Source organism: Petromyzon marinus, chromosome 3 (genome assembly GCF_048934315.1).
Source record: "Petromyzon marinus isolate PM22_M1 ecotype Great Lakes invasive population chromosome 3, UKy_Petmar_22M1.pri1.0, whole genome shotgun sequence".
NCBI classification, from domain to species: domain Eukaryota; kingdom Metazoa; phylum Chordata; class Hyperoartia; order Petromyzontiformes; family Petromyzontidae; genus Petromyzon; species Petromyzon marinus.
Window position 1 is genome coordinate 18,383,159 of NC_133669.1, and position 21,012 is coordinate 18,404,170.

Here is a 21,012-nt window from a genome sequence, read left to right on the forward strand (position 1 = left end):
ATATTTGAGGGGGGGGGGTCTGACTTTTTGTGACGCCGTGTGCCGAAGGGGGGGGGGGGGTCAAAAATCGTCCAAAATCGCGTGACGTCATTTATGGACGGCCCCTTTACGAGAGATATCGAGACTTCATGTCACAGACGGTGATTGTTACAAAAAAGTTGGAAATTACGTCATTTGGATTGTAATGTGACGGCCCGTAACGCGTTTAACAGCCTCGTGAAATAAATACACATTCGTCGGCACACGAAGAAGGTCGTTTGCCAAAACGTTAAGTATGTTGAGTGTTTTTGTTGTTGTTGTTACTTGTGCTTCTGCGCCACTGCCAACGTAGCTTTAGCATAATCGAATCGTCTGACTTCAAATCCCGTGACGTCATCGGAAGATTTGGTGACATCACCAGAGAGAGTCGTGTCAATGCGCGCGGTGACGTCATCGCTGCACCGCTGCTTTTCTCATGGCTATGATGTCACCTTAATAGTGCCATGTCATTGCGACGAAACGTGAGGCGATTGTTTAGCAACACATTTGCGGTGTAACTGCCATTGCCCCGTGACACGAAACGTCTAAAAATACAGTTGCGCATAATTTTAAAAGCGTGAAAAAGTTCACGGATATTTTTTTTTTTAAAATTCCACTTTAACCAACAACAACAAAAACAACAAATCACGTTGGTCAACAACACAGCGGTCAATAGGCGACGTTTCGTGCAACGGCCCTTGTTCGTAGCCCACTGTAACCACTTGTTTACACAGCCGCGACGTGACGTCACCGCGAGAGTGCCATGTCACGCGTGGGGACGTGACGTCCACCGCTCGGTGGCGGGAGATCTGACGTCACTTCCGACAGTCGCGCGGCCGCTTCTGGGTTCCCTCAGCTGCCGGCACGGAGCGGTGACAGCCGCAGCGCGGCGGGCGGAGAGAGACAGAGAGAGAGAGACAAAGACGGACGCGGAAGACAACGTTGTGGACGACACGGGGAGGAGGAGGAGGGGGAGGTGGTGGTGGTGGGGGGGGATAGAGCAGAAAGCCGACGCGGCCATGCGCGAGTCCTGAGGAGACGTCACGTGCGCTACCCACAATCCCCCCCCGCCGCTGCGTGATGGCGGCTACGCACGGTGAGTGAGGGGTCGGGGAACCAGCACCTGGTCCCCGTGGTCCCCGGGGTTCCCCGGGGCACCCTGGTCGCAGGGCCCCAGGTTTCCCCATGCCCCCCGGCCCCCCGTCCCCCCCCCCCGGTTTCTGGTTGCTTGGTTCTATGTCTTAGGGATCTGGGATCACCATCTGGTCACGGGTCTCGGTTCTGGTTGCCGGGGTTGTCCCCCAGAGGGGATCTCCGCTGGGCGCGCTGTTACGGGGTCGAGTTCCTCCCCGACGCCGCCGGCCACAGGGCCCCGTGCCCTGGGCTCCCTCGGGTCTCGTCACAAGTTTCGTGGTTTCTCTCGCTCGTCGACCTGCTTCTGCGCCTTTGGTGACCACCGTTGACTTAACGGCGGTGTGGGGGGACCACCTTCCCCCCCCCCCCTGCCCCCCTTCTTATCGAGGTTCTGGGGTTCGTGGAGTCGTTTTGAGTCTTAATCGATTCGGCCCCCCCCCCCCCACCGGGTTTTTTGGGTGGTGGCCGCATTTGTTCCTGCGCCTTGGTTCTATCCCCGGTTGTTCCGACGTCCGATCCCGTGGTACGCGTTGCTTGGTCTCTGCTTGGCTTGCCTGGTTCTCTCCCCACCCACCCCGACTCCGGTGCTGAGTGGGACTGGGTTCGTCGTGGCCTTCGCCAGCAGGGGGGCGGGTGGTCGCGATGTCACCTTGGTCCCGTTTTAAAACGTTGTTTACTCCGCTCGCCGCGATGTGGCGATATTTACTGCGATATCAGTTGTCGCGCCGCGATGTAAGGTTCACGATAATCGTCCCTCCGAAACATCTGAACGTCGTGGGTTAGCGTTGCGCGTTTGTATCTGAAATGTGTGTTGCGCTGACGTGTTTTTTTTTGTTGCGGAATTAACGAACGCGATTAGAAACTTTTTTTTTTCGTTTTGTTTTAAAGAAACCCCAAGTGTTCTAATTACTTCTCTGCAAACTCGTTTCCACGAGGGATGGACTGCTTTGGCGGTACTTATCGGTTTGGAATGATTTAAATGCTGCGTTCGTGTGTTCTCCGTGTTTAAGAAGACCCTTAAACGGGCCCGTGGGTTTGGAGGACGGGCCCGGCCGGACCTGTGCCGAGTGAGTGAATTGCAGTTTGAGGTTGCGCTGCGTTCGAGGCAATCTTCATGCGCAACAGAAGAGCAATCGCGCGCGGTGCAAACAACAAAAACAAAAACGCCGTTCCAGCCGAATTGCGAAACCGTTGGCAATGGGATCGCGCTGAAATCGTCATAAAGCGAATTTGGATATCGGCTTGTATGAAAATTGGCTAGTCATGGGGGGAGGCGGCACTCTCGAGGGTGAGTGAGATCTGGGGCCCTGGAAGACGGAGGAGGGGGGGTGGGGGTCATTGAGGGGGTCGCAATCCAGGAATCTCGGTGACCAAGGGGAGAGCAGGACCCAGGCGCTGTGCTGCTCATGTGTCAGGCTGCTTCCACTGCTTCCCCCAGTGATGGCCTCTTTCCCCCTTTCTCTACTCATCTCCGCTCGTCCCTCTGTGCACACTTTGTCCTCTTTACCCACTCTGCCCTCTCAGCACTCCCCTCCAACCTTATTCCCCCCTCCGCCCACACTTTCTCTCTCCAATCTCTACCACACTCAATCTCTCCACCCTTTCGTCTGACTCTTCTTTTTTCTCGTCCCTTCTCTTTCTGCTATCTCTCACACATCGTTCCTCTCTCTCTGTCGCCCCAACCCGCTCTCTCCTCCCCGCGTTTCTTGCGGCCTCAAGACACAGAGGCCGACGCGCTGAGTGGCGACACAAACTCGTCGGAGGGGGAGGGCGGCCCCCGCGCCGAGGTCGGCGTGGCCGGCGAGGTCGTCGGTGAGGTCGTCGGCGAGGAGGTCACGGAGTCCGCGCCAGGAGAGGGCTCGCGGAACGCCGACGCGGAGACGCCCGCCGCCGTCAACGGGGTCACGGCGGAGGGAGGGGAGTGCGCGCCCGACCTGGTCGACATCAAAATCATTTACAACAAGGCCAAGTTCGATGTGTCCGTGTCTCTGGACAGCACGGGCGCCAACCTCAAGAACACGATCCACACTCTCACAGGTGTGAGACGCAGTGGAATACTGCTGGGGTAGTGCTCGAGCCAGGTTGACTTGGTGTGGATTTGGGTACGGGATGGTCGGCTACGGGGTAGTTGGTGTGGATAGTGGTAGGGGTAAGACGAGTGCTCGGGCCAGGATAGTTTGTGTGCTTAGGCATAGGAGCTGGGTGGTTCGTGTGAATATACGGAATTGGTAGTGGTTTGTTGGTTAAGGCTTAGGGAGAGTATAGGTAGTGTAGGGGGGTAGTGTTTGGTGATTTAACCCAGCACTGTGGAGGCGAGAGTTGGCGATGTAAAAAAACACTTAGCATTATTATAGAGGTAGCGTTGAGGTATAATTTCTCTTCAAAATCACCCAAAGGTTCGCGGGCAGCGTCTTACTCTCCGATATTTTCTGGTGCGTCTTACGACCCAGAGGGTTGCACTCGTTCGGTTACACCCGTGCGTGCGTGCGCGCATTTGTCTCCAGGCGTCCCGCCGGCGATGCAGAAGGTGATGTTCAAGGGGCTGGTGCGGGAGGAGCGTACGCTGCGTGACATGAAGGTGACGAGTGGAGCCAAGTTCATGGTGGTCGGCTCGACGCTGACGGACGTCCTCGCCGTCAACGCGCCCAAGGAGGTGGTGGCGCAGGAGACGCGGGCCGACGAGCCCAAGAAGGAGCCGCTCTGCCGGCAGAAGGTGCCCTCCCCCGACCTCCCCTCCCCCAACCCCACTTCCACCTCCACCACCTTAGCCCGCAGCGTGTAGGAAATTCTCTGGCACCGTGTGTCGTGACGGGTGCTGCAAGGTCCGACCGTGTCCATGTCCAGTGCTTGACGCGCTGCTTTGGCTCCCGGTTGTCGAACGGACACTTAATAAGGTCGCGCTCATTGCTGAACGGATACTTAATAAGGTCACGCTCATTGCTGAACGGACACTTAATAAGGTCACGCTCATTGCTGAACAGACACTTAATAAGGTCACGCTCATTGCTGAACGGACACTTAATAAGGTCACGCTCATTGCTGAACGGATACTTAATAAGGTCACGCTCATTGCTGAATGGACACTTAATAAGGTCACACTCATTGCTGAACGGACACTTAATAAGGTCACGCTCATTGCTGAACGGATACTTAATAAGGTCACGCTCATTGCTGAACGGACACTTAATAAGGTCACGCTCATTGCTGAACGGACACTTAATAAGGTCACTCTCATTGCTGAACGGACACTTAATAAGGTCACGCACATTGCCCAACGGATACTTAATAAGGTCACGCTCATTGCTGAACGGATACTTAATAAGGTCGCGGTCATTGCCCAACGGACACTTAATAAGGTCACGCTGATTGCTGAACGGATACTTAATAAGGTCACGGTGATTGCTGAATGGACACTTAATAAGGTCACGCTCATTGCTGAACGGACACTTAATAAGGTCACGCTCATTGCTGAACAGACACTTAATAAGGTCACGCTCATTGCTGAACGGACACTTAATAAGGTCACGCTCATTGCTGAACGGATACTTAATAAGGTCACGCTCATTGCTGAACGGACACTTAATAAGGTCACACTCATTGCTGAACGGACACTTAATAAGGTCACGCTCATTGCTGAACGGATACTTAATAAGGTCACGCTCATTGCTGAACGGACACTTAATAAGGTCACGCTCATTGCTGAACGGACACTTAATAAGGTCACTCTCATTGCTGAACGGACACTTAATAAGGTCACGCACATTGCCCAACGGATACTTAATAAGGTCACGCTCATTGCTGAACGGATACTTAATAAGGTCGCGGTCATTGCCCAACGGACACTTAATAAGGTCACGCTGATTGCTGAACGGATACTTAATAAGGTCACGGTGATTGCTGAATGGACACTTAATAAGGTCACGCTCATTGCTGAACGGACACTTAATAAGGTCACGCTCATTGCTGAACGGATACTTAATAAGGTCACGCTCATTGCTGAACGGACACTTAATAAGGTCACGCTCATTGCTGAACGGATACTTAATAAGGTCACGCTCATTGACCAACGGATACTTAATAAGGTCACGCTCATTTGCCCAACGGACACTTAATAAGGTCACGCTGATTGCTGAACGGATACTTAATAAGGTCACGGTGATTGCTGAATGGACACTTAATAAGGTCACGCTCATTGCTGAACGGACACTTAATAAGGTCACGCTCATTGCTGAACGGATACTTAATAAGGTCACGCTCATTGCTGAACGGACACTTAATAAGGTCACGCTCATTGCTGAACGGATACTTAATAAGGTCACGCTCATTGACCAACGGATACTTAATAAGGTCACGCTCATTTGCTGAACGGACACTTAATAAGGTCACGCTCATTGCTGAACGGACACTTAATAAGGTCACGCTCTTTGCTGAACGGACACTTGATAAGGTCACGCTCATTGCTGAACGGACACTTAATAAGGTCACGCTCATTGCTGAACGGATACTTAATAAGGTCACGCTCATTGCTGAACGGATACTTAATAATGTCACGCTCATTGCTGAACGGACACTTAATAAGGTCACGCTCATTGCTGAACGGATACTTAATAAGGTCACGCTCATTGCTGAACGAATACTTAATAAGGTCACGCTCATTGCTGAACGGATACTTAATAAGGTCACGCTCATTGCTGAACGGACACTTAATAAGGTCACGCTCATTGCTGAACGGACACTTAATAAGGTCACGCTCATTGTTGAACGGACATTTAATAAGGTCACGCTCATTGCTGAACGGATACTTAATAAGGTCACGCTCATTGCTGAACGGATACTTAATAAGGTCACGCTGATTGCCCAACGGACACTTAATAAGGTCACGCTCATTGCTGAACGGATACTTAATAAGGTCACACTCATTGCTGAACGGACACTTAATAAGGTCACGCTCATTGCTGAACGGACACTTAATAAGGTCACGCTCATTGCTGAACGGACACTTAATAAGGTCACGCTCATTGCTGAACGGACACTTAATAAGGTCACGCTCATTGCTGAACGGACACTTAATTAGGTCGCGCTCATTGCTGAACGGATACTTAATAAGGTCACGCTCATTGCTGAACGGACACTTAATTAGGTCACGCTCATTGCTGAACGGACACTTAATAAGGTCACGCTCATTGCTGAACGGATACTTAAGGTCACGCTCATTGCTGAACGGACACTTAATAAGGTCACGCTCATTGCTGAACGGACACTTAATAAGGTCGCGCTCATTGCTGAACGGACACTTAATAAGGTCACGCTCATTGCACACAAAGTGCCTTCCACATATGAACCGCAGTACCTCGCTGATCTCGTCATGGAGCATCATAAACCGTCATCACCCGAACTCCGGTCATCCTCACAGCAGCGGCTTCTGGCTAGCCATCGAACAAAGATGGGTGACCGCATCGCGCTTTCGGATGCGCTTCGGTGGCCGTCTGGAACGTTCTTGCTTCCGATATTAGGAAGCCACTGGACCTATGCACTTTAAAGTCTAGATCGAAACCGAATTTCTTTAGAACTTCTTTTTGCGTTTCATTTGTCCTCCGCCCGCACCTGCGATGAGCACGGGTGGCTATGTATGGTGCGAAAGTAGTTCAACATGCATATATACCACGACTACAACCGTCACCCAAGCTACAATCGCGTTGGGCAGCGTCTTCATTCCTATGAAGTTTAACCTCTGACTGCTCGGTGAGCACTGAGCCGCAGAGGTGCTAGAACCATGACCCGTGAGCAGCGAAGGTTTCAGCACTGTGAACAGTAGAGGTACTTGGAACCATTACTTGCCAATTTTTTGAGCTGTAAAAGTTTCGGAACCCTGAGCAACGAAAGCTCCGCAGCCATTAACGGCAGAACATTTAGAATTTGCAGATTTTAGAAAAAAAAAATTTTAGCCACTGGTCGCTGACGATTGGCAGCCGCTGAAAGGCTGAACTCCGAAACGTCTCTCGGGAATCCTTCATCGGCTGGTTTCCCGTTTGTTACCCTGACCCTCACCGCGTCACACTCCAATCCCCTCTTTGGGTGCTCTTCGGGTTGTGATCCTCGTCCCCACCCCCACCGCTTTGTCTTCACAGCAACACAGGAAAGTTCTGGACAAGGGCAAACCTGATGACATCATGCCGGCCATCAAGGGTACCATGGTGAGAACTCGCCTCAACCCTACCTGTCATGCTCTCCCCTCTCTTACTGACCCCCCCCCTCTTCTACTTTGGCCACTGCTCTGTCGCTCGCTACTTTCCCCTCTCTCTTCTCCTTCCACGCTTTCATTGCCCACTCCCCTCCTTCCCTGACTCTCATCTGAGAATCGGACGGAAGATTGTGAAGGACAACAAATGCGCGGTTCACTTGGTCAGGTTAGCAAAAAAACCCACAGCGAGTCTCCGGTAATCGTTGTTCACGAGCCCCCCCGCCCCCCCCCCCCCACCGACCGTATTATCGATGCCCGGCCAATTCTGTTGGCGAGCGTTTTTGGACTTTTGTATCCCCGAGTAATCCCGCTTGCTTCAAGGGATAACGCTCCAAACTCTGCACAGATGGGCGAAAGAATACACGTGCGCCCACCCCTTCCCTGTTACTCATTGTTTTGAGCCAAGACACTGCCCCGACCCCTGGTGGTGATGCCAAACACTAGATGGCACGCTTTACCCCTTCCTCCCTCCTAATCACATTGCTAGCATTTGTTTCAGTGTCCCTGTGTTGTTATACCCCCATATCTCCATGTCCCCCTGTCCCCGTGTCTTCACGATCCTGTGTCCCCGTGTCTTGGTGTCCCCGTGTCTTGGTGTCTTTGTGTCTTGGTGTCCCCGTGTCTTGGTGTCCCCGTGTCTTGGTGTCCCCGTGTCTTGGTGTCTTTGTGTCCCCGTGTCTTGGTGTCCCCATGTCTTGGTGTCCCCGTGTCTTGGTGTCTTTGTGTCCCCGTGTCTTGGTGTCCCCGTGTCTTGGTGTCCCTGTGTCTTGGTGTCTTGGTGTCCCCGTGTCTTGGTGTGTTTGTGTCCCCGTGTCTTTGTGTCCCCGTGTCTTGGTGTCCCCGTGTCCTCGTGTCCCTGTGTCTTTGTGTCCCCGTGTCTTGGTGTCTTTGTGTCTTGGTGTCCCCGTGTCTTGGTGTCCCCGTGTCTTTGTGTCTTGGTGTCTTTGTGTCCCCGTGTCTTGGTGTCCCCGTGTCCTCGTGTCCCTGTGTCTTTGTGTCCCCGTGTCTTGGTGTCTTTGTGTCTTGGTGTCCCCGTGTCTTGGTGTCCCCGTGTCTTTGTGTCTTGGTGTCTTTGTGTCCCCGTGTCTTGGTGTCCCCGTGTCTTGGTGTCCCCGTGTCTTTGTGTCTTTGTGTCCCCGTGTCTTTGTGTCCCCGTGTCTTGGTGTCCCCGTGTCTTGGTGTCCCCGTGTCTTGGTGTCCCCGTGTCTTGGTGTCTTGGTGTCTTTGTGTCTTGGTGTCTTTGTGTCCCCGTGTCTTTGTGTCCCCGTGTCTTGGTGTCTTGGTGTCTTTGTGTCTTGGTGTCTTTGTGTCCGTGTCCCCGTGTCCTCGTGTCCCCGTGTCTTTGTGTCCCCGTGTCTTGGTGTCTTTGTGTCTTGGTGTCTTTGTGTCCCCGTGTCTTGGTGTCTTTGTGTCCCCGTGTCTTGGTGTCTTTGTGTCCCCGTGTCTTGGTGTCTTTGTGTCCCCGTGTCTTGGTGTCCCCGTGTCTTGGTGTCCCCGTGTCTTGGTGTCTTTGTGTCCCCGTGTCTTGGTGTCTTGGTGTCCCCGTGTCTTGGTGTCCCCGTGTCTTGGTGTCCCCGTGTCTTGGTGTCCCCGTGTCTTGGTGTCTTTGTGTCCCCGTGTCTTGGTGTCTCCGTGTCTTGGTGTCCCTGTGTCTTGGTGTCCCTGTGTCTTGGTGTCTTTGTGTCCCCGTGTCTTGGTGTCTTGGTGTCCCCGTGTCTTGGTGTCCCCGTGTCTTGATGTCTTTGTGTCCCCGTGTCTTGGTGTCTTTGTTTCCCCGTGTCTTGGTGTCCCTGTGTCTTGGTGTCCCCGTGTCTTGGTGTCTTTGTGTCCCCGTGTCCCCGTGTCTTGGTGTCCCCGTGTCTTGGTGTCCCCGTGTCTTGGTGTCCCTGTGTCTTGGTGTCCCCGTGTCTTGGTGTCTTTGTGTCTTTGTGTCCCCGTGTCTTGGTGTCTTGGTGTCTTTGTGTCCCCGTGTCTTGGTGTCTTGGTGTCCCTGTGTCTTGGTGTCCCCGTGTCTTGGTGTCTTGGTGTCCCCGTGTCTTGGTGTCCCCGTGTCTTGGTGTCCCCGTGTCTTCACGTCCATGTGTCTCCCTGTTTATATTTTCCTGTATCTTCGTGTCTCCGTGTCCCCATATCCTGGTGTCCCCCGTACCCTGGTGTGCCTGTGTCCCCGTGTCTCCGTTTCCCCGTGTCTTCACGTCCCAGTTTCTTTGTGTCCCTATGTCCTGGTATCCCCATGTCCCCAGTATTGTGTCCCCGTGCCTTCACCTCCCCGTCTCCTCGTGTCTCCTCGTGTCTCCTCGTGTCTCCTCGTGCAGGAGCGGCTGCCGTCCGTGCCGCTGTCCGGGATGTTTAACAAGTCCGGGGGGAAGGTGCGGCTCACGTTCAAGCTGGAGCAGGACCAGCTGTGGATCGGCACCAAAGGTAAAACTTAACAAAACGATAACACAGTTTTAGTTGTTTTTTTATTTCACCAGGTAAGGGCCCACTGAGCAATGTAGCTCTTTTTCAAAAGCGACCTGGCCAAAAATGATAGCTCAACGAAGTGGCTTATCAGGTCGAAATGTATTGCAGCCAAGTACTCTAAAAGCGTGTGGATTTATACGTGGAGGGAAAAACCGGAGGACACGGAGAAAAATACACGCCACCGTCGTGAGACAGACGCGCAAACTCCAAATATGCGGGCGTCAGGGTCGGGATCGAACCCATGACCTCCTTCATACCAGGCGAAGTAGTCACTGCGGTGCCCCAAAGATGCTCGCCGGGCAGGGGGGGGGTTGGGGCAGCTCAATGAGGGGAGGGTGAGGGGAAGGGGGCAGCTCATGGGGGTGGGAGGGGGGAGGTGAGATGTGGGTGAGCTCTCTGGAGAGCTGGGTGAGTTGTGGGTGAGCTCTCTGTAGAGGCGTGTCGCAGCGTGTCATGGTGTGTCATGGTGTGTCATGGCGTGTCATGGTGTGTCATGGCAGTGTCATGGCAGTGTCACGGGCGTGTCTCGGCGTATCACGGCAGCCGGGTGACAGGAAGCTTCGCACAGAAGAAGACGGGTCGTGGCACGGATGTCCCCACAGACGTGACACCGTGACACTGCCATGACATGCCGTGACATGCTGCAAGACCCCGTGATGCACCGTTTGACCCAGTGGCACGCTGCCACACCCCATAACACCCCGTGACACCCCATAACACCCCGTGACACATCCTGACACACCCTGACACATCCTGACACATCCTGACACACCTTGACACAGCGTCACATCGGGTCTGTCCGCACCACGCCGGCCTGCGCGACGCCGCGTGTCGGTCCGTGCGTGCACCCTAATTAGCGCACGCAGCTGACAGCGCTGCCTGCTGCTCTCTGATAATTGGCCTCGGGCACCTCAACGCCCCTCGCGGCTGCCATGGCGACTGACTGGCCGCCCCGGTAACCTTTTGTTTTCGCTGACGGAGCGATCGCCTTTCTGGCCTCTTGGCTCGCGGCGGCCGTGGGGAGAAGGAGGCCGCGCCCCTCCCGCTGCCGTGACTGTTCTCCGTTTGGCTCTGGCCGAGCTGAATCGGGAGAGGGGGAATGCGTCGTTAGAAGTGGCCGGCATTGCAGTCGTCGGCTCTTCGCTCCGAGGGGAGCTTGGTGCGTCACGAACCCGTCCGGTGGCCACCGATCCGTCATCTTCTGCACCGAGCTTCCCGTTCCCCCGGCTGCTCGTCCCGCTCGTTCCGCTCGTCCCGCTCGTCCCGCTCGTCCCGCTCGTTCCGCGTCTCTATCTGTGCGTGCCCTGTGCCCTCCTGGTCCCTGTGTGAGCCAACCGATGAATGTTTTTGCCCGGCTGGACACCGTGCGGTCCGCTGTGTGCCGCGTCCGCCAGTTTCTTCCGCCCCTTCCCCTGGCGTTCTAGTTCCCTGCCGTCCCGCTGCTGTTCCCTGGCCCTGTTGCTCGCCCCCCCCCCCCCCCCCCCCCAATGGGCCCTCCTGTTCCCCGTGTCTAACGGACTCCCCGCCTCGCCCCCCCCCCCCTCCCCGTGTGGCCGCAGAGCGCACGGAGAAGCTGCCGATGGGATCGATCAAGAACGTCGTGAGCGAGCCGATCGAGGGCCACGAGGATTACCACATGATGGTGCGCAGCACGGCCACACCGCCCCCCCCCCCCCCCCCATATGCCGCGGGGGGTCACACCACACCAGACAGTGGGGTCACACTACGCAACCTTGCACCACTCCACCCCACAACACAGCGTCACGCCACACCACCTTGCACCACACTGCCAATCGGCTAGGAATCACACCGCGGGGTCTCACCACACCCTACACAGCACACTGTATAACGGGGTCGCACCACACCATACTATGGGGTCGCACCACACCGTACAATGGGGTCACACCACACCGTACAATGGGGTCACACCACACCGTACAATGGGGTCGCACCACACCGTACTATGGGGTTGCACCACATCGTACAATGGGGTCGCACCACACCGTACAATGGGGTCGCACCACACCGTACAATGGGGTCGCACCACACCGTACAATGGGGTCGCACCACACCGTACAATGGGGTCGCACCACACCGTACAATGGGGTCGCACCACACCGTACAATGGGGTCACACCACACCGTACAATGGGGTCACACCACACCGTACAATGGGGTCACACCACACCACCGTGCCCGCAGCACGGGGTCTCGACGCGCAGGGTCACCTTTGCTGCTGTTGACTTGCATCGGAATGCGCGGGATGTCCGTGTGAAAGTTGGCCCCGACGTGCTTGCGGGCCCGTGCGTCAGTGTGGGTGACTGCGTGTGGCTGGTGACTGCGTGTGGGTGACTGCGTGTGGGTGACTGCGTGTGGCTGGTGACTGCGTGTGGGTGACTGCGTGTGGCTGGTGACTGCGTGTGGCTGGTGACTGCGTGTGGCTGGTGACTGCGTGTGGCTGGTGACTGCGTGTGGGTGACTGCATGTGGGTGACTGCGTGTGGCTGGTGACTGCGTGTGGGTGGTGACTGCGTGTGGGTGGTGACTGCGTGTGGGTGACTGCGTGTGGGTGACTGCGTGTGGGTGGTGACTGCGTGTGGGTGGTGACTGCGTGTGGCTGGTGACTGCGTGTGGGTGGTGACTGCGTGTGGGTGGTGACTGCGTGTGGGTGACTGCGTGTGGGTGACTGCGTGTGGGTGGCTCCCGCGTGAGTGGCTCCCGCCTGGGTGCTTCCGGGCTGTGGGGCCTCTCTGACCTGGCCGGTGCCGCCCGTGTTGTGTCGATGGGGATGTCGCCCTTTGTCCCGTCAGGCCCTCCAGCTGGGCCCCACGGAGGCCTCCTACTACTGGGTCTACTGGGTGCCCGTGCAGTACGTTGACGCCATCAAAGACACCGTGCTGGGCAAGTGGCAGTTCTTCTGACCCCGCTCGACTGCTGCTCCTCCTCCGCCATCTCCTCCTCAACCACCTCGATCCTCTCCACCCACCGACGGACCGGACTACCCCCCCCCTGACCCCCCCCCCCCTACCAGTCTCAAGCCTTCAGCCCCTTCCGGCTGCCACCAAAAATGGACTTTTAACGCTGAACACCAGCTGGTGGGGGGAGGAGTGCCTCTGTTATATTTAATTTGTTGCGTTACTTTTTTATGATTTATTGTTTTGATGTTTGATATAGTATTTGCCGAGGTTATCGCCTATTAAGTTATCAAAATGATGAAACATTAATAAAAGGAAAGCATCACCATCTTTTTTGAAAGCAATATCTCGGTTGCTGCCGCACGCAGGCTGCCGCTGCCGGTTTTGATATACCGACGAACTCTGTGCACTAACGACGCCGACCACAGCGACCACGGCGACGGCTCCGACCACGACGATGATTACGATGACGACGACGACGACGACGACGATGCCCCTCAAGTGTTTTTGTGCCGCCGTTCGCGTTCCTACGAAGCCTCGCGTGGAGGGGCGACGCGGGGACCTCGGCACCCGGCCCGCCCGCCCGCCCGCCCGCCCGCCCGCCCGCCCGGCCCGCCCGGCCCGCCCGCTGACCTGGCTTGGCCACGCCTGCGGTTGACCAAGACGGGACGTGGCACGAACCGCGGGGGATGCCGCAGAACTGTGGGAGAGGCCCCCAGTTTTGGGGTCGGGGGGCGGCTGTTGAAGAAGCGATCGGGGTGGGGAAACCTCCCACGGACGGATGCAGCCGCAACCGGGTGGGGCACCCCCAGCGGCAGCAGCAGCAGCGACAGACGTTTGTTGCTCGAGCGGTTCCTCCTCTGCCACTGGGCGATGAAGTTCAGCGTTTGCGTTTGTGGTTTTTTTTTCTCTCCCGGTGGTGACGACGAATAATAACAAATGAATAAATAAAAAAAGGAACTGGACAAGGAGAATCCGCGGCTCTGTTTGATTCGTAATGCTCACCGCAGCCGCTTCCTCCCGGACAGAGGTGACGGAACGAAGACGGACACTTCTGTTGTAGTGTTTATTTATTTATTTTGTGTTGCGGTGTTAAATTGACCTTTGATCCCCGGGCCCTTAACGTTGCTGCGGTGCTAAGCGGCGCAAGTCTGGTCGGTTCGCGCCCTCTGAAGAGACTCGCTGGTCTCGCCAGTGTCACCACTCCCATCTCACTGGTGTCGCCAGTTATCAGCACCCTCATCTCACCGATTTCACCATTGCCACCGCTCTCATTTCACCAGTGTCACCAGTGTCACCACTCTCATCTCACTGGTGACACCAGTGTTGCCACTGATGTCACCGGTCTCACCAATGTCACCAATCTTACCAATTTCGTCTCGCCAGTGTCGCCACTCACCAGTGTCACCGGTCTCGCCAGTCCGCGTTCTTTCGCTTTCGGATGCGCTTCTGCGGCCGTCGGTGAACGCTCTTCTGATTTTAGGAATCCACAGGAGTTATGCACTTTTAAATCACCTTCATTGAAATTCGTTTATTTACAACTGCTTCCTGTGTTTAGTGTGTTGCCCTTCCCCCGCACCTCCGATGAGCACGGTTGGGTATGTACGGTGCGAAAGAAGTCCAACGTACATAGGGCGGTGAAATTTGGGAACGGGAATACACGATAGACTCAAGCGGCTGTTTAAGATATTATCGCTGGTTTAAGGTTTGTTTACCACCGACTCTTATTGATGCCCCTTACCCCCACGGCCTCCTCCACCCCCTGGGTAGGCCACCTTATACCCTACAGCAGTGGTCTTTCACCCTGGGGTGCGAGATGCCCTTTCTGGGGGTCCGAGACATGGCCAGATTTGTGTTAGTTGGTAAATCATCCAAAAAACTAATTAAACACGGGGCACACGAGCACAACTACTTTGTTTCATTAAACCGATGTATTTATTAACATCACTTTTTTACGATTAATAAACGAAGGGGTGTGCAAGGCTGCACTAAAGGTTAAGAACCACACTGCCTTACAGGGTCGTTAACGTGCCCCTTCGTTACTGAACATTTGTGAAAAAGAGCTTAATAGCTCATCGCATTCCTCCAGCATAATTAAAGAGTCGTGATTTATAAGAAGAAACAAAAAAGCTGCACTCCTATTTTCAACTTTAAATCAGCGTCACGACGTTTGGCAACCGAAATCCGACTTTGCCGTTGAGAGACATTCGCCATAGTCTGGCATGGGTGGTGTTGGTGATGGTGGTATCAGTGGCGGTGATGGCGGCAGTGAATGGCCATGGTGGTGAAAGAAGTTGATGGCGGTGGGGATGATGGTAGTTGGTAGTGATGGGGATGGTCGTGGTGATGGTTGTGGTGTGGGTGTTGGCGAAGAAGGTGGAGATTAAAATGGTGATGGTAGTTAGTGGTGATGATGGTAGTTAATGGTGATGCTGCTGATGATAATGTGGGTGTGGTAGTGTGGCGGTCAGCGCGCTGCTCTATGAACCCGGCGACCCGAGTTCGATTCCCGCTCACGGCCAACACCGTTGACGATTATTTGAACCGGTCCTGGGCCTCCCCTAGGTTGACTCAGCCTCAAATGAGTACCTGGTGCGGTGTAAAAACATCGCCACTGGGGGAGATAAAGGCGGCCGGGCGTGGTGTTGGCCACCCACCCCCTCGTGTGCCGTGCCGGCCTTCATAGGTGCTCGCTAACAGCACTTGCCCGAACAGTCTGTTACAGTCTATACGAAGAGATTTTTGTTTTGGCGGCGGTGGTGGCTGAACAGTGAATGGGGATTAAAAGCGATTGGGCGAGAATCTCGCACTGATTATATTCTAATGATCGCGAGTTGGTTGCAGTGTGGAGCAGCGGTTGAGTGGATTGTATTGCCTGCGGAGAGGAGCCGAGCGAGAGCACTTCAGCAGGAGCCCTGGAAGCTTCAATCACTCACCGGGGTGAGTGTGGGTGTGAGAAGAGGGGATTCCGTCTTTGGGCACAAGGCAAAGATCACCCGTACAGCCTGAACAGACTGTTGGGGCAAGTGCTGTTAGCGAGCAGCACCCTATGAAGCCCCACAATGGCACACCACGCCCGGCCGCCTTTGTCACCCCAGTGGCGATGTTTCGACACGCGACAACACCAAAGCCAAGGCAAGGTAATCTTGACTTAAAGCTTTCGTGACTGCAGGGATTCATATTCTTTGGGCCTTTCAGTAAAGTCACGTAGATAGGTGCAAAGAAATAACAAAAAATAACAAAAGACTACGACGTTTCGATCGCAACACAAGCGTTCGTCATCAGGAGGAGGGTGGTGGCCGAAAGGTACACTGATAATGGCAACAAAACCGCTGTGATAAGATGTTAAAACACCAAACTGAAACCTTTTTACAAGGAATCATGTCTGCATTAACCACAATGCTTGTGGTCAGAATCCGAACAAAAACATACTCTGATAATATATGCATTGTCCTTGAAACTGATTGGTTTACACCAGAAACAGCTTTCTGTTTGAGCTTCGTCTCAAACGGTGTTAGACCAGAGGACGCCAAAATGCGTAACATGTTCGCCACTGATTTTTGCCGTGAGCAGGAATCGAACTTGGGTCGCGTCACCGCTCCCCACATTCACGCAAAGACATCCCCCATATATCCTTGGCATACCGTACGGTTAAGTGCTGCTAGCGACAAAAACAAAGACAACGATCCCCCGAATATCCTTAACAAACTGTCGGAGCAAGTGCTGTTAGCGAGCAGCACCTATGAAGGCCGACACGGCACACCAGGGCGTGGGTCCCCAGCACCACGCCCCGCCGCCTTTGTCTTTTTGGTATCGATGTTTAATCCCCCCCCCCCCCCCGCTAGAACCAGGCACTCATCTGAGGCTCAGCCGACGTAGGGGGAGGCCCAGGGCCAGTTCAGATAATCGTCACTGCTGTTGGTGGCCCCCGAGAGGGAATCGAACTCGGTTTCGCCGGGTTCGTAGCGCAGCCGCGTAGAGCCATCCGGGGCCGTACTCCGGAAAATAATTCCCCCAACCTGTCTCGTCTCCTCCATCTGTCGGAGGGCGGGGGGGTTCTTGGGCCGCTTAAAACACTGAATGACAAATCTAAATCCCTGGCTATAACGACGACGATTGTTGATGAGGGTCAGTGCGGGGGACTTCGGCCTCCGTGAGGGATTCGCCGGCGAGCGCAGCACCGGCAGAGGGCAGCGGCACACCACGACAACCACCACCGCCACGACCACCGCCACCACCACCACCACCACCGCCACGACCACCACCACCGCCACCACCACCGCCGCCACCACCACGACCACCACCACCGCCATCACCACCACGACCACCACCACCACCGCCACGACCACCGCCACCACCACTGCCACCGCCACGACCACCACCGCCACCACCACCGCCCCCCCTATCGCTCTCTAGCTGCCGGCTGCGACACCCACCACTGTTGGGATTCCGCCGCGAGCGATGTTATCCGTGTCTGGAGAGAAGTTGTTGTTGTTGTTGGGTTAGATCGCGTCGATGTGAATGCGTCGTAAAAAATGACAGGTCACCCACGCAATGTACTTGCATGCTATACATGCATAATGTATCAACAAAATATACATACATAATGAACATACGCAACGCACATACATAATGGGGCGTACGCAATTGGCATTCATAATGTACATACACAATGCACATGCATAACGTGTATCTATACGTAACATAATGAAAAATGTACATAGACAACGCACATACATAATGGGCATACACAATGTGTATGGATAATGCACATACATTATATATACATACATAATGCTTGGCTCACAAGTGACGACATTTATGCCCCAGTCTATTTAAAGCCGAAGCAGGAGGAGGAGGATTTCTCCACAATTCTGGCTGTCGCCGGATGATGCCGGTCGTGGTTGTTGTAATTACCGGCGAAACGTCATTGTACTCGAATTGTAAATGTTGTAGTGGGTTTACTCTCCAACACACCGATGCGTGCTGAACTAAGTAACGAATTGGTCACGTTCTGTTTACGTGACAAACCTCACTCATTGGCTGTGTCGGGTGGTGGCGGGATTTAACGACACATGTATATTTACACGATCATACCAAACACAAACAACCTCTATTTTAGACAATGGGATCCCGCATACATATGTTTTTTTTCCACTGTCCAACGGAGCCGTGCCGTGCCACTGACTTCACGTGCATTGTTGCGTCCGTGTAGCGGTTTGATCCAACTCATGACGAAGCCAGAATCGTACCCCCGCCCCTCCCAAACCCCCCACCCCCTCTTTTATTTTTTTTCCACTGACACATCCGAGCCGAGCGAGGAGAGTGAGTTGGAGGGGCGACTGAGATGAGAGGGGATAGGTAGTTGAGCGTCCGGAGGGGAGTAGCCTGTTGTGTGTGCGTTGAACTTCTTTCCCACCGTACGTAGCTAATCGGAGGTGGGTGAGGGGGGGTGGAAGGAGGACAGCGGCACGAGGTTGGTGGAGGAGCCCGCGAGCAGGAGCCGACCGACTCCTCCCAGTCTCAAGACAGACGCTGATTCTGACTGCGCGACTCCCCCGTGGAGCAACCCCGCGCGGCGATTATTGCAGAAACAAGAGGGCGCGACTACAGGGGTGGAGGGGCGAGCGAGGTGGAGGATGGAGCGGGGTGGAGGATGGAGCGGGGTGGAGGTGCGAGCGAGGTGGAAGATGGAGCGAGGTGGAGGTGCGAGCGAGTCGCTATTTTTATCCCAGCTCTGACAGGGCGCAAAGCACCGCGCGGTTTTAAACGCCGCGCTCTGCCGGTGACAGCTTCCACTCCCCAGCGGCGCGAGAAAACAAAAGCCGCGATTCCAATCAAACACGGGGGGGGGGGGGGTACACGTGTAGTGGGGGGGGGGGTACAGGTGTAGTGGGGGGAGGGGTACAGGTGTAGTGGGGGGGGGGGTACAGGTGTAGTGGGGGGGGTACGGGTGTAGTGGGGGGGGGTACAGGTGTAGTGGGGGGGGTACAGGTGTAGTGGGGGGGGTACAGGTGTAGTGGGGGGGGGTACAGGTGTAGTGGGGAGGGGTACAGGTGTAGTGGGGGGGGGTACAGGTGTAGTGGGGGGGGTACAGGTGTAGTGGGGGGGGGTACAGGTGTAGTGGGGGGGGGCAGTGTCGGTTCGAGCCGTGTTGTTTTAAATGGTTTCGTTCGAACCAGGTGGGGCGAGGGGGGGCAGTGCCGGATTAAGTTCGTGCGGGGCCTGTAGCATGATGTTGTGAAGGGGCCCTAAATAAATAAATATTAAAACGCACATTTTTTACTAGCATCGTAAAGTAATTGTGTTTTTTTACTTGCTATACAGCCAGATAATACGACAATTCGCTAACCTTAAACACCCAGTCGGTCATGAAAGTTAAAGAGTGTATCGTACTATACCTACCGTAATCACCCAGGAATGTCTGTCATTAACGCTCGTGACGTCACTCCACATAGACCAGCCCCCCTCATGAATATTCATGAGCAGGTGACGTTCTTCAAATGGACACACCGCGCACCCCTCATTAATAATCATGAGCGGTTGACGTCACTTAATATGGAGTACTCCCCCCCCTCACGAATAATCATGTGCAAGTGACGTCACTCCACGTCGACCAGCCCCCCTCATTAATAATCATGAACAGATGACGTCCTCCACCCAGGACCCCCCCCCGCTCTCATTAATAATCATGAGCAGATGACGTCATTCCATATGGAGTACCCTCCCCTCTCATTAATAATCATGAGCAGGTGATGTCTCTCCACATCGGACAGCCCCCCTCATTAATAATCATTATAAGGTGACGTCCTCCAAATGGACACCCCCCCTCTCATTAATAATCATGAGCGGGTGACGTCACTCCACATGAGGGGGACGAGGCGCCTCCTCCCCCCTCCTCAACGTCAACTTACAACCCTCACGACAAAGGCAGAACCCCCACGTCATCACGTGATCTCTGTGACGCTATTGTTGAGACATCAAAGTAAAAATGACGTCACGATGAACAAGGGATTATAACAGATCACGACGTTTCGATCGCAACACGAGCGACCGTCATCAGGTGATTAGTTTGTTGTTGTTTAGTTTGTTGTTGTTTAGTTTGTTGATTGTGTTTATCTTGTTGTTTAGTTTATGTTGTTTAGTTTGTTGTTGTTTAGTTTATGTTGTTTAGTTTGTTGTTGTTTAGTTTGTTGTTTAGTTTGTTGTTGTTTAGTTTGTTGTTTAGTTTGTTGTTGTTTAGTTTGTTGTTATTTAGTTTGTTGTTGTTTAGTTTGTTGTTGTTTAGTTTGTTGTTATTTAGTTTGTTGATTGTGTTTATCTTGTTGTTTAGTTTATGTTGTTTAGTTTGTTGTTGTTTAGTTTGTTGTTGTTTAGTTTGTTGTTTAGTTTGTTGTTTAGTTTGTTGTTATTTAGTTTGTTGTTTAGTTTATGTTGTTTAGTTTGTTGTTGTTTAGTTTGTTGTTTAGTTTCTTGTTGTTTAGTTTGTTGTTGTTTAGTTTGTTGTTGTTTAGTTTATGTTGTTTAGTTTGTTGTTGTTTAGTTTATGTTGTTTAGTTTATGTTGTTTAGTTTGTTGTTGTTTAGTTTATGTTGTTTAGTTTGTTGTTGTTTAGTTTCTTGTTGTTTAGTTTGTTGTTGTTTAGTTTGTTGTTTAGTTTGTTGTTGTTTAGTTTGTTGTTTAGTTTGTTGTTGTTTAGTTTGTTGTTGTTTAGTTTATGTTGTTTAGTTTGTTGTTGTTTAGTTTGTTGTTGTTTAGTTTGTTGTTGTTTAGTTTGTTGTTTAGTTTATGTTGTTTAGTTTGTTGTTGTTTAGTTTATGTTGTTTAGTTTGTTGTTGTTTAGTTTCTTGTTGTTTAGTTTGTTGTTGTTTAGTTTGTTGTTGTTTAGTTTGTTGTTGTTTAGTTTGTTGTTTAGTTTGTTGTTGTTTAGTTTGTTGTTTAGTTTGTTGTTGTTTAGTTTATGTTGTTTAGTTTGTTGTTGTTTAGTTTCTTGTTGTTTAGTTTGTTGTTGTTTAGTTTCTTGTTGTTTAGTTTCTTGTTGTTTAGTTTCTTGTTGTTTAGTTTGTTGTTGTTGTTTAGTTTGTTGTTGTTTAGTTTGTTGTTGTTTAGTTTGTTGTTGTTTAGTTTGTTGTTGTTGTTTAGTTTGTTGTTGTTGTTTAGTTTCTTGTTGTTTAGTTTCTTGTTGTTTAGTTTGTTGTTGTTGTTTAGTTTGTTGTTGTTTAGTTTGTTGATCGTGTTTAGTT

At 53.0% G+C, this 21,012-nt stretch overlaps 1 protein-coding gene across 1 annotated transcript; it reads left to right on the forward strand.

The window, feature by feature from the left end:
- The first annotated feature begins 807 nt into the window (after positions 1 to 807).
- Positions 808 to 13,743, forward strand: UBFD1 (ubiquitin family domain containing 1). Its single transcript, XM_032977547.2, has 7 exons — positions 808 to 1,114; positions 2,872 to 3,189; positions 3,657 to 3,865; positions 7,281 to 7,346; positions 9,709 to 9,814; positions 11,416 to 11,498; positions 12,665 to 13,743. The coding sequence occupies exons 1-7, from the start codon at positions 1,099 to 1,101 to the stop codon at positions 12,773 to 12,775; spliced, it is 909 nt and encodes a 302-aa protein (XP_032833438.2). The 5' UTR covers positions 808 to 1,098; the 3' UTR covers positions 12,776 to 13,743.
- Positions 13,744 to 21,012: the final 7,269 nt, after the last annotated feature.